Source organism: Polyodon spathula, chromosome 2, assembly GCF_017654505.1.
Source record: "Polyodon spathula isolate WHYD16114869_AA chromosome 2, ASM1765450v1, whole genome shotgun sequence".
Lineage (NCBI taxonomy): Eukaryota > Metazoa > Chordata > Actinopteri > Acipenseriformes > Polyodontidae > Polyodon > Polyodon spathula.
The window spans coordinates 65,541,474-65,555,455 of record NC_054535.1 but is presented as its reverse complement, the minus strand read 5'-3'; the positions used below and the strand labels follow the sequence as shown (position 1 = coordinate 65,555,455).

The window sequence follows — 13,982 nt, the reverse complement described above, 5'->3', positions numbered from 1 at the left end:
TTGTAACATGTTTGGTTACTGTAAACAATTTTCATATAATTATTACTCAATTAGTAAACGCGTCATAAAAAACTAATAACCACAACACTATTAGCTACAGATCAGTGTATGACGTTTTTGTCCCCGTCGAGTTCACTGTTTTGCTGATAGAGGGCGCTATAGGTAAAACAACATAGTGTCGGTAACAGCTTATTTTCTGGAGAAGAAAGGAAACTCGACAATCTTAGAACATTTGAGTGGAAGGTTTAAATTAGTTTCCGGAAGTTTATATTGTGCAGCTACATTTCTGTTGATAATATTCTACCAGAGTGCATACATGACTAAGAGAAAGGCAGAGCGCATACTTTACGAAGTCCCTTTAAAAAGATGTATCCGTTCATATACCACGAGAGGTGATGCTGGTACCAGCAGCGATGACATTACGAAGGACCGCACACTATGCTCAAACAGAGGAAATCCAGATTTAGTAAAGCATTCCACAAGGAAAAGAAAAATGACTCACGAAGAAAATGAACGGGGGGAAGACGGACCGTCGTGTAAAAGCTGGAACAAGAAAGAACCAAATGAAAATGAAAAGGACTTGAGTCAAACACAAAGCAGAGTGGTGGAGCTGAATTCTGGAACTTTCTACGCGGATGGCCAACATGTGGCAGCTAGTGCTGGTGTCACTGGACAAAGAAATACAAATAAAAGAAGCGAGATGCACGACTGGAAACCGAAACTCGATATGGTAAGTCATTTTACCTACACGTTAAGTTTTGGGTAGATGTACTCAATTCTGAAATGTATGCTACCGCTATGTGTCACAGTGTCTGTGTATTGGGGGAATAAAGTACATGGCGCCTTCGCGGAATCTTTGCATTCCTAAACAGGGGTGTCCAACCTTTTCTTGGATATGAGCCACTTTTAAATTGCAGGCTAATATGCGAGCCACAACAATAGTTTTCACTGTGATGCATGTACTATACTAATATTTAGACATATTTAGAACATAAAATAATGTGTGGGTGAAGGCGGCATTGTAGTACTTATGCTATTGTCGGGTCTATCAAGCAAAGGAGTCAGGCAGACCCCAATAGCTCTTCTACTGAGTGTTTGTTGTGCAGGTAGAATGCCAGTTAACAGCAGTACAGAACCGACAGTCACTCACCCAACCCGCAAACGCAGCCACGCCCCCCAATTTTAAGTTCCAGAACGTTCGTTTTATGTTACTGGAACTTTAGGAAAGAATGTCACCAGAACGTTTTTTTCATGAGTTTTCTCCTGACGTGATTAGAACGTTAGTTGTAGGTTGTGGTAAAGAGAACGTTCTTGTAAAAAAAATAAAAAATAAAAATAAAATAACCTTAGTCAGGTTTGTCATTTTGAAATGCCACTACTTCAGATTAATACTACTAGTGCTTAATAACAGTAACAGCGTTTTATTTAGAGTTGGTACTGAACTTAAATCCTTTCATGGCGCCCCAGCAAAACAAACCTACTTATTAAAAAAAAACAACAAAAAAAAAGAGTCTGGTTTTCTAGTCATTTTTTAAATGAAAATAATTTTAATTAACACTATAATCGGGCCTACCTACATACCTAGAACTACCACAGCGGTCTTTTTTACGTTCTATTAAAATACATGGAAAACTACAGCAGCGTCGCACGCTAGGAAACTGTTCTGTGTTAAATATAGTCAAAACAGCTTATTGTAATATACCAAACATAGTGCTTACCTTTAATTCAATTTCTTTGTAAATCAGACGTTTTGATATTATTTGTTTTTCTTCAGGATATTGTCTGTGACATTGTTTATGAAGCCTGCTTGATACACGTGAGGGAAACCTGTTACAACAGGAGCACTGACTCGAGATTTAGGGGTGGTGTTGGAAGGGGATTTATGATTGTAAATGCTGGGCTATAAAACTGAGTGGTTTTAGCAGCTCAGAGATGACTTCTGACATGCAGCGGAAGCTTACGACACTGTGAAGCCATAGAGAATAGTGCCGGAGATTTGTTTGTTTGACTCTTTAATACCAGTGTTTTATGTTTACCCTTTTTATTTTGTGCCTGAGTTGGACTCTTTTTAGCTGTTCAGTGGTAATTCCCGTCTCCAGTCTTGCAATAGCTGGTTTGGTACACTATTATTAAGTAACTTTTTATTTTTTTTAAATTATTTTTCAATATAATCACGGCTAAGACTTACTGTGCAGCCCTGCGTTGTATTGGTCTATTTGTTTGAACTAGAAAATAAGTGTTTTTACAGCTGTTGATAGATCAATCACGTCTGAAAATGTCTCCTGTAGCTATTCAAAACAAGCGCGAAGCCAAACCCACTGCTTTACTATGACCCCGTTCACACTTACCTAGCCCAAGGCCGCCTCAAAATTTCTGTGCACCGTTGAGGTTTTAGGAGGCCTAAGTGAGTTCACATATGTGGCTCAAAAGGAAGCCTAAATTGCGGTGAAGTGCTTGTCGGGAATATAGACAGTGACATAAACACTGCATTCCTGGAAGTCAACATAAGAGATTGAGCTGGGAAATTTGCAGACGTAAATTTTATGTCAGTGGTATTTTTGGCAACACTGTTGGTACTGGACTTACTGCATAAGATACAATAAAGGCGTGTGTTGACAGTGCAGTCATTTACTGTGGAAAGAAGCGATCGCGCTGGATCATGCGTAAATTGAGCAAACAAGGACGTGCACATTACATTAGTCACAACACAGATTATTATATTGATGTTGACTGAATCTGCAACATCATATGCATTACTTATCAATATTGACATTTACAATCATAGCTACAATCTGAAATATGTTTGTGTGTATATATTTATACACACACATACGTATATAATACACACACACACACACACACACACACACACACAGAGAGCGCAAGTTTTATCATTTTAATGAAAGCTGTACTATGAAGAAATACTTACCATTCATAACTGACCCATCATCATCAACGTCAAAAGTGTCGGTGTATTCAGTGCATTCCCCATTGCTATTTAACGGGCTGGAGATCGCTGTAGGTTCCATGAAATCCAAGATCCCTGGTGGGTTTATTTCAGGTCTGCTGCTCAGTATTTCCGAGAGTTCTCGGACAAACTTGGAGGTTTTCACCACTGAGATAACACGGACATAAAGGAGATAGCTGCTTCTGCATCCAGTGCTCAAAGAATATCACGGCCATTTGCAGAGCTACTTGAGATATTATAGTAATAAAATAATGACTTGGATCACATTATTGAGGAGTTTGGTGAGAAAACAAGTGATCGGGAGAGTATCTACGTCTATAAAGAGGTATGTGAAAAATATAGCGAACAAGGGGTGGGGCTTGGCTGGAGATGCAGGACTGTCCTTTTGTGATTCAATGCCTTTTAAACCTGCTTTACTCTAGGGGGGGAAAAAAAATATTTAAAAGCACGTGTGAAAATAAATTGGACCTGACGCGCCTGACAAGCGCTGAATAAATGGACCACTAAGGGTTAATTTCTGCATCGTCCCAGCTGCTACCTCTTAAAACCGACATTGTTTTGATCTACTACGCTCAACCTAGTAGGGGAGTGGTTTCAGGTACGTCGCCACACTGACTTAAGGCCGGCCCAGGGCCTGCGTTGGGTACACGCATGCAGATAGGCTGGCCCTGAGGCGGCATTGGCACTTCAGGCCGCATCAAAAAGCGTTCACACATAAGGTAAGGCGGCCCTGGGCCGGCCTAAACCGCAATTGTGAACGGGGTGTATGACAGTCAAAATAACAGCTGCGGTAATGCTAGGTATAAAGTATTATATCTACAAAAGTTTCTGCAACCCTGGGTCTACTGATGGTTTGTGATAATATATATATATATATATATATATATATATATATATATATATATATATATATATATAGATGTATGAAAAGTGTAAAAAAGCACAGGTGCCTAGCTACCAAATCAGTGGAGGAAAATGTATTTAAAAAACATGATGCCCCAGAAAGACCGCTCCGGTAGTTCTAGTGTTAATACATAATAAAAACAAAGTAAACTAACAACTACCTAGCCTGTGTTATTTAATACATATTTGTTTTGTATTCTCCAAACCAAAACTGCCCAGCATCTTGTCGCAGACACGCTGCTGCTAACGTCAGCTGTAAACCGTGCAGTGCAGACTTGGATCAAACCAGTGTTTGTGTAGGGTGAGTTTGTTGTGTTGTGTGTTTTTTTTTTTGTTTTTGTTTTTGTTTTTCTGTTTTTTTTTTTTTTTAATCTGTGTCATACGTCTGTCGTCTTCCGAATGACTTTCAGGTTTTTTGTTATTACATTTTAAGCTTTTTAAAGACAGAACCATAACAAAATATTAGTGTCTACTGAGCAAAAAAGTTATGGGGCAAAATGTATAGCAGAATTGCCTCCCCTGTGCTCTATGGGTTAGGTGCCTACGGTCTCAATCAAGTTAGACTCCATTTACACTTGTGGTTTACGTCGGCCCAGGGCTGCCTTACGTGTGAACGCTTGAAAAATGAAAAATCGGCCCTGGGCCGGGTGAAATTTAGACCAGCTTTCTGATGCGGCCAAAAGTATGCAATGCCGCCTCAGGGCCGGCCTATCTGCATGTGTGAACCCAACGCAGGCCCTGGGTCGGCCTTAACGCGTCAATGTGGTGACGTAGCTGAACCACTCCCCTATTAGGTCGAGAATAGTAGATCAAACAATGTTGGTTTTAGAGGTAGCTGCTTGGACGATGCAGAAATTAACCCTTAGCAGTCCATTTATTCAGTACTTGTCAGGCGCGTCAGGTCCAATTTATTTTCACACGTGCTGTCAGTTTTACACGCGCTGTTTTAATTTTTTTTTTCCCCCAGAGTAAAACAGGTTTAAAGGGTATTGAATCGCAAAAGGACACTCAATCCTGCATCTTCAGCTAAGCCCCACCCCTTGTTCACTGTATTTTTCACATACCTCTTCCCGATCACTCGTTTTATCACCAAACTGCTCAATAATGCGATCCAAGTCATTATTTTATTACTGTAACATCTCAAAAATGTCTGATATTCTTTGAGCGCTAGATGTAGATGCAGCTATCTCCTTTATGTCCATGTTATCTCTGTGGTGCAAGGGGCTATCAGATACACCCTTGGATTTTATGGGACCTATGGCGATCTCAAGCCCGAAAAATAGCAGTGGGGAATGCTTTGAATACACCAACACTTTTGATAATGATATGTCAGTCATGATTGGTAAGCATTTCTTCATCGTACAGCTGTCATTAGACCGATTTAAACTTACTAATATATATATATATATATATATATATATATATATATATATATATATATATATATATTACCTATACATACACACATTTTCAGATTGTAAATCTCAGTATTGATAAATAATGCATACAACGTTGCATATTCAGTCACAATTAATATAGTAATCTGTATTGTGACTAATGTAATGTACACGTCCTTGTTTGCTGCATTTACGCATGAAGCAACACGATCGCTTCTTTCCATAGTAACCGACTCCACTGTCAACACATGCCTTTATCTTATGCAATAAGTACAGTACTAACAGTGTTGCAAAAAATAAGATTGCCATATTTACGTTTGCAAATTTCCCAGCTCAATCCCTTATGTTGACTTCCGGAAATGCAGTGTTTAATTCGCTGTTTACATTCCCGACAAGCAGTTCGCTGCAATTTAGGTGAACTGAAATTTTGAGGCGGCCCAGAGACGGCCCAAGGCCGACTCAGTAAGTGTGAACGGGGTCAGAGTCACAAAAATGAAGTGCCTAAAAAAAACCAAACATTTTTACAGTTTATCACGACAAAAAAAGTATATACCCCCCTTGCTTTTCTGGCAATGGTTAAGCAGTGACGTATATGTTTAGTTGCCAAGTTTGTTACTTGGCAAACACATAAAATACAAATAAAATCCACAGAAACAGCCAAGGATGCAAACATGAAAAACAGTAGTCTTAAACATATAGTGCAAACCTTTGAAAGCAATTTCATGCTTTTACAGTACTTTCTCCAGGCCTGAAAATCACTTTAAAATTTCACGTCTTTTCCTTGACCCTATGAACCCCTCCCCTACAGTTCTGTCCTTTCGCCTGCACGTCCAGTGTGCCTGTGGCAGGCTGTTGAGTGGATAGAGTTCCCAGAGACTGTCTGCAGTTCAAAAAAATACTAATTTTATTATAAATAACACAAAATAAAAGTGCACAAGGGCAAAATAAAGGAATTTAAACACAAAAAGAAAGACAAAAAACAAAATGTACAAAATAAAGGTTTCCAGGCTGGGCAATGCCTTCACTGGATTCACAAATCTCAAAAATACACACAAACCAAAAACTACCAACCTGCTTCCTCAACTCCCTCCTCCCAAATGAGAAGCAGAGGCCTCCTTTTATGTCAGGTGGCTGGGCGCTGATTGATCGTTAATTAACCTAATCAACTAATCAACCCCAGCCACCTGAACATAATAAACTCAGGCAGGGAGGGGAAATTAACCCCATCCCTGCCAATTTAAAAGGGCAGAGCTTTGCTCTGCCACACACCTCCCCCCATGTACAACGTACACCGGCCGCAGTCCAATTATGTCCCTTGGGTGGGCTGTTATGGTGGGTGGTGATGGGCGGGGTTGATGTCGGAGCCCCCAAGCCTTCTTTGGTTGAGGGGGTCCCGGATCTCCAAGGTAGTACGGTGACAGCGGCCCGGCTCCCTCTAGTGGCGGAGGCGGCAGCCCAGCTCCCTCTAGTGGCGGAGGCAGCGATGGCAGTGGACCCTCGGCAACCCTAGAAAACAAAAAGGAGACACCAGTGGTCCCAAGCGATGCGGCGCAGCAGGCAACCCCAGGCGATCCAAATGAGGCATCCCTCAGCGGAGCGGGCGTGGCATCCTTGGGCGATGCAAGGCAGGCATCCTTGGGCGGTGCAAGGCAGGCATCCTTGGCCCATAGCTCCTCCCCTCTGGGCCCTGGGAGCGGCGGCTCCTCCTCCCTCTCGGGCCCTGGGAGCGGCGGCTCCTCCTCCCTCTCGGGCCCTGGGAGCGGCGGCTCCTCCTCCCTCTCGGGCCCTGGGAGCGGCGGCTCCTCCTCCCTCTCGGGCCCTGGGAGCGGCGGCAGCTCCTCCTCCCTCTCGGGCCCTGGGGGCGACGGCAGCTCCTCCTCCCTCTCTGGCTCTGGGGGCGACGGCAGCTCCTCCTCCCTCTCGGGCTCTGGGGGCGACGGCAGCTCCTCCTCCCTCTCTGGCTCTGGGAGCGACGGCAGCTCCTCACCCCTCTCTGGCTCTGGGGGCGACGGCAGCTCCTCCTCCCTCTCTGGCTCTGGGAGCGACGGCAGCTCCTCCCCCCTCTCTGGCTCTGGGGGCGACGGCAGCTCCTCCTCCCTCTCTGGCTCTGGGGGCGACGGCAGCTCCTCCCCCCTCTCTGGCTCTGGGGGCGACGGCAGCTCCTCCTCCCTCTCTGGCTCTGGGGGCGACGGCAGCTCCTCCTCCCTCTCTGGCTCTGGGGGCGACGGCAGCTCCTCCCCCCTCTCTGGCTCTGGGGGCGACGGCAGCTCCTCACCCCTCTCTGGCTCTGGGAGCGACGGCAGCTCCTCCTCCCTCTCTGGCTCTGGGAGCGACGGCAGCTCCTCACCCCTCTCTGGCTCTCGGGAAGGCGGCTCACCCCTCTCTGGCTTTTTTTTTAAAATTATCCCAAAAATTCCACAAAACAAAACAAAAAAAAAAAAAATACTGCTCTGAGCCTCTAGGTGGCGCTATCCCACTTCTGACACCAAATGTGGCAGGCTGGTGAGTGGATAAAGGCCTAGAGACAGTCTGCAGTTCAAAATAATACTAATTTTATTATAAATAACACAAAATAAAAGTGCACAAGGGCAAAATAAAGGAATTTAAACACAAAAAAAACAGTACAAAAAACAAACTTACAAAAATAAAGGTTTCCAGGATGGGGCAATGCCTTCACTGGATTCACAAATCTCAAATACACACAAACCAAAAAACTACCAACCTGCTTCCTCAGCTCCCTCCTCCCAAATTAGAAGCATAGGCCTTCTTTTATGTCAGGTGGCTGGTCACTGATTGATCGTTGTTGGAAAACATGGATTGAGAATTGATTAGGGGTTTGCTACGCATGTGGACTAGCAGAGCTATACTGGTGTTCTTTTCTGAAGAGAGACTAATATTGCAGATAGCAGACTGTTTGGTTCAAATTGCATGTACTGCTAACCACTGATAGAGACGATGCGTCTACAAACTGCCCAACATTGAATGCAAGCTAACGAGATAACAATGCTGTGGACTAGAAGGGAACAGGCTCTAGACTTCAGAGAGATCAAAAGAGATAATCCCACTGGCATCAAAGGGGGTCGCAAGGAGATAACAAAAGGCAGATGTATGGACCTTTTGTCTCCAGGAGTGTGAAGAATGCACTGAGTTCAGAGGTTGTCACACTAGACTACACACACAGACACACACATTAACACTCACACAATAAATTAAATTACCTTGACCATTGGTTAATGTCAGAGAAAGGGGAGGTGGACCATCTATATAGAAGGGTATTTAATGTCACGCAAACATTGTAATGTTGAGTATTCTGTATGTCCTGTACCTGGGACCAGACTCCCTGCATATTTCAATAAACCTGGCAACTGATTGAAGAAAAGGACTCTGTGCATTTTCTTGAATCTACTTAATCACCATCTATTTTTTGTAAGTTACTTCAATCGTTAATTAACCTAATCAACTAATCAACCCCAGCCACCTGAACATAATAAACCCAGGCAGGTAGGGGAAATTAACCCCATCCCTGCCAATTTAAAAGGGCAGAGCTTTGCTCTGCCACAGTGCCGAACACATTAATAGAACATAAACGACCAATCACAGAACGTGCAATCTGGTAGCCATGCAGTTTTAACTGAGCATGCTCCACTGTGAGTCTGGTGCACAGCAAAACAACAGACGGTATATAACCTGCTGAAAGAAATGTTATAGCAAGGCTGAGCTCTTTTTTGGTTCACTTGGGCTGTAGCTAACTCTGTGATGTGACGTGCATTTTTACAGAGGGAAAACAGAGAATCATCTGCAAGACAGACACACATGTGCTTATGTTAATGCTTTGTAAGAATGGTCTCAAAATAACAGGTTACCTCTGCAGGCTGGAGTCTCGATTTGAGATTGATATTAATGATAATAACTTGCTAAAGTTAGTAAACTGAGTGCGAAGGTTGTTGCCAGGTACTGCAAAAAATGCACACATTTTAGCCTTAGAGGGCACGCTGGCTGTATGTATCCCTCATAACAAATATCCAGAGCTTAAACATTCATAGTGTTCAGTTATTCAAATAGTAAATTGTGACCTGATAACATCAATATAATGGCACTTACGAATAACAATTTTAAAAAAAGTAAACATATTTCTCACAAAAATTATTCTAATTGTCATAAGGTCTCAAGACAGGTTAAATAAAGATGACCTCTTTGGTCCTCTCCAACCATGTCAATTGTAACACTTCTACTGTATTCTCCTCCAGAACTCCTAGTGGCCTGCGTAATGATGATGTAGATTGCATTATGTAGGTTTTTTGCATTTTTAAGTTACATTTACCTTTCACACTGGATATGTAAAACTTGATTTACATTTAATATTTACTTGAAGTTCAAAACTGCTAGGGATTGTGAAACACGTGCAGAATGTTGAAACACTTACCTAGTAATCAAAAAGCATGAAGAATTGCAAAGAAAACAACCTGTCTACTGCTCCTCTTCAATCATCATTGCCCTTCTAACAAGCCTTTTGACAGAACAAATCTTCATGTGAGCATCTCGCTCATGGTCTTTGTAACACCCTATAATGTGGGAGTCACACGGCTGGGTGAAATAAGGTTCCACTCTTTCAGACACTCTACATAGTGGCATATTGGTATCATCGTCGTCTTTCTCGTGTGTATTGGCAGTTACTTCACAGCAGGCAGTGTCACTGAGGACATAGACATTGTTTGGTTGTATTGTTTTGAAAACATTTTGAAAGCTCTCAAAGTCTGTACAATTTGTGCGAGAGGATTTTTCCCTGAGCGAACCAGACATATCAGCTGCTGTAGATAATTGCAGCGGTTTCCCATTTGAGAACTATCAAGGCTCCAATACTCATTTGCATCAGATGCAAGATGCACATTATAAACAAAGAATTATTGCCCATACAGATTGCTTCTTTGTGCCACAAAGAATGTCAGTAATTGTCTTGCATAGTCATTGTGCTCTTAAGCAAGTCCTGGGCAGACAAGGATGCACAAGGCAACACTCAAGGTCATGAAATCATCATAAGGATCATGAAGTATCCCTTTCAGAACCACCTTCCCTGTGTACAGCGCAAAATGTCTCAGTTCTGTGGCTTTCTAGCTATCAATTTCATCCAGTCCTCTTGGCTTGTGTGCAAAACAGTTTTGCACTGAAGTCTTCAGCTGATGTATCCTCTGACTGACTTCACTGATTTGTCCAGGTGACATTCTTGTTGGTCTGTTTCCTCGCAGCCATAAAAGTATCATGTCACCCAGGCAACTCTTGTGCATGTAATCTGTTGGGAATTGCATGACTATGTCAATCGGTAGGTTGCAGAGGTGAATTCCTATGGTGGTGCTATTTCCTGCACTTTTCTTTGGAATGATTGATCCGTTGTCAACGTTAGGTTGTCCACCTCTTGATGAGTGATTTTTATTCAGCCACACTCCTTTCTGTGTGCATTTGTCACATCTGTAATACCCAGAGGTATTGTTTAATGGTTTTCACCATTGCCTTAGCAGGAGCATCACAAATAATGCATCTCAGTTGGATCCTTAGTGTTTTGCCTCTATACTCCTGAGTCATCCTGTTGTAGGCAGCTGTGAATGTCTATTTTTATGCAGTGTTTTTAGGAGATCATCCAGTGCATTCTGCTTGACCTGGAATTTACTGGCTCATTCTGCCAGATCTCCTTTTAGTGAAGAGCCCAGTACATTATCCTCCTCACTTTCTGACATCGCTTCTATCTTCACCATGGTTATGTGATTCATACTTCATTTGTTCTGTGTCATTAGGTTCAACATACAGTGGCAGTTATAACAGTTATTATTGTTGATATTATTTTGTATCTGTGAACTATTTTATATTGCTAATGTTTTGACACATGGTGGGTAGTGTTCGCATTTCAAAATCACACAATGCAACAGTCCATAAATTGTCCTACCTAATGACACAAAATATTAAGTCAAATTGAGAAATAACATTAAATGGTGAAATATTTAAGTTTAAATCAAAATGTGTACAGGTTTTACACTGTTGTAGAATAAAAGCAAACTGAAAAAGTTTTCATGTTAACATGTAAATGACACCTAAAAAATAAACTCCCCCTTATATCCAATATTTACATAGAAAATGTTCACATTATATTATTTTATAGATCTGTGAAATCTACACAGAAGCCAAAATTTCATATAGGTACCTTAAGTTGTAAGCGGATGTTATTTTAATATAAATATGAATTAATAATCTAGATTATATCATGACAATATGAGCGCTTAATAATATATTTGACACAAAATAATAGAGTATGATTTTATCAGTAATATAATTAAGTTGCACCTGGCTGGTCAGTAAAATAAAAAGATTAGTTGAATGCATCAGTCTTAAAATGTATTTTTAGGCACTGAAATCTCATCAGTTTTTAACCTTGTGCATTCATAAAAAAAATAACACTTTATAATACAATACAAATATCAATGATCTGTTAACTTTTCTTTGATCCTCTTGAGTGCTGTGTATTTTTATATCTATGTATTTTTTTAAACCAGTAGGCTAAAATACATTAAAAAAAAAAATACTTTACATAATAGGCTCCTTTTGTTTTGTGGTTTGAATCAAAATAGCTTGTGTGTTATCTTGATTACAGTTATTTGTTGTAGTTGAATCTTGTTGTTGCAGCTATAGCCTAATATTGGCACCCTCTGTTATGGGTTAACATTAAATGAGACACTGATAAAACTTATTTTGTATTTGGTAGCACTGGAGGGTGTCTGCTGTGCTGTTTTACCCTTTCTTAGGCTTCACCATTCTTTCATTCTGAGGGAATGACAAATATTATAGCTGGCTATAATTGGCATCCACTGTTTTTAATGGGTCAACGTTAAATGAGACACCAATTTAAGTATTTTGTATTTGGTAGCACTGGACAATTTAAAAACAAAACAAACACAGAAAAACCCCACATCTTTCTTGTTCCATGAATTGAATGACAAAAGTGTATTTTAACATTGTATTTTAAGATGTGACATCTATGAGTAAGACCCTTTTTTTTACACCCCAAATGACAAATCCCCCAAAAACTAGTGCTCTTCAGAAGAACAGTGTCATCGCTACTGTTCATCAGATTAGTCTGGTATTGTTCAAACTTAAAGATTGTGTTAAAACATGGCTAGGCAAAGATTGGCATGAAACCTCCAATCGACAAGTAGATGAGAACTTGAAGCATATTTGGGAGCTATCCAGGTCAGTAGATTTGCTCTAGAAACAAAAATGCTAACCCTCTTCTTCAGTTACAAGATTCATTACCCTTTTGTTTACAGTTTTAAAAGTATAATGCTATGAAAATGGGAGGTACTTACTGTTATATATAACACACACAGTTTGTTTTCTTTTTATGTTTTGTAGACTACCCCATCAGAAAAGGAGCTTTGTCATTTCAACACATTTCAGTACTGGAGGGTTCCTCTGCCTGATGTAGATCTCTCAGAACTTCAGGATCCTGCAGCTGAGGGGAACAGGCTGGCTGATCAAACCTCAACAGAACGGACACATATTGAAATGGAAACATGATTTTGTATCTGTTGTAGAAATTGGAAAACAAGAGCGTTACTGTTTGTTTTCAAAATGTAATTATGCACATAGTGAATGTGGAAATAGCCACTTTTGACTGGATTACACAAACATGTAGGCATTGCAGAATATGAGCACCGGTTCAGATTTTGATCATCTTTTTCTCTGTGTGGCTTCCAAGAGGATCATAGTCTGTCATTTTAGTTTGCTCAGTGATTTCTGAAGTGGTCATTTTTCTGTGTGTTTAAAACCCCCCACTATTTGCACATTTTTTCCTACAGGTACGTGTGTTCACTATTTACACTGAACAATACATATTCGTGCCTAATGGGTTTGCATTCTTCCAGGACTAGCTAGTTCAAGAGGTTATATTTAGCAACAATGAATTAATTGCAAGAAATATTTAGCATTTTCTAATCCAATTTAATTACATGACAGGCAGGATTTCTCAGTTTAGCTGTATTTTTTTTTGTTTAAAAGAATACCGTACATTTTTGTATGGTACGGTATACTGTATGAGAAACGGTGTTTGACATAATTATTGTATGTATCTGAATTAAGTGTGCATGTATTTGCAAACTAGGGGAATACAGTAACAAATAAAGATTTTTTTACACCATTTAAAAATTAATTGTTTTAATTGAATTGTGTGGTGCTGTTTTTCTTTACCATTGCTATCCAGACAATCACCCATGATATACACTTATGTTATTAATCACTTGGCATCAAAAAGGAGCTTGATAAACCCAAGAAACGTTTTATACATGAGAAATACCTGGAGCTTTCTGTCTCACCATTTCCTTCTGTACTTTTTCTTTTGCAATAAAAACATGCTAACAAGTTTAAAAGGATCATTTGTCTCAACTAAAAGTAAATTGTGACAAAAGAGACATCTCTGGTGGCTACAGTAATTTTGCAGGAAGGCACGTGAATATTTCAGGCTATGTCAAATGTGCTCCCAGACTGTGATTTGAAGTTAATAAAAAAAAGAATTGCAAAATTTTCATAAAAAAAAAAAAATGTTACTAGCTGTTGAGTAATAAAGCAGAATGTTAATTTGAAACTTTCACTGAAAGTTTAACACCAAAAAAAAGCAGTAGTAACACACTGCATCTGCAGTTTCACAGTAACCTGTAATATAATCACATTGTAAC

At 40.5% G+C, this 13,982-nt stretch overlaps 1 protein-coding gene across 1 annotated transcript; it reads left to right on the top strand.

Moving 5' to 3' along the window:
* The first annotated feature begins 176 nt into the window (after window positions 1-176).
* Window positions 177-13,452, top strand: wu:fa19b12 (uncharacterized protein LOC560551 homolog). The gene is made up of 2 exons (XM_041226763.1): window positions 177-730; window positions 12,664-13,452. The coding sequence occupies exons 1-2, from the start codon at window positions 317-319 to the stop codon at window positions 12,826-12,828; spliced, it is 579 nt and encodes a 192-aa protein (XP_041082697.1). The 5' UTR covers window positions 177-316; the 3' UTR covers window positions 12,829-13,452.
* Window positions 13,453-13,982: the final 530 nt, after the last annotated feature.

Excerpts from the sequence above, each read along its gene's own strand:
- wu:fa19b12 (XM_041226763.1), top strand. The coding sequence starts at position 317 with ATGACTAAGAGAAAGGCAGAGCGCATACTTTACGAAGTCCCTTTAAAA. Across the intron at positions 731-12,663 it reads GGAAACCGAAACTCGATATG|ACTACCCCATCAGAAAAGGA; the intron begins GTAAGTCATTTT and ends TATGTTTTGTAG.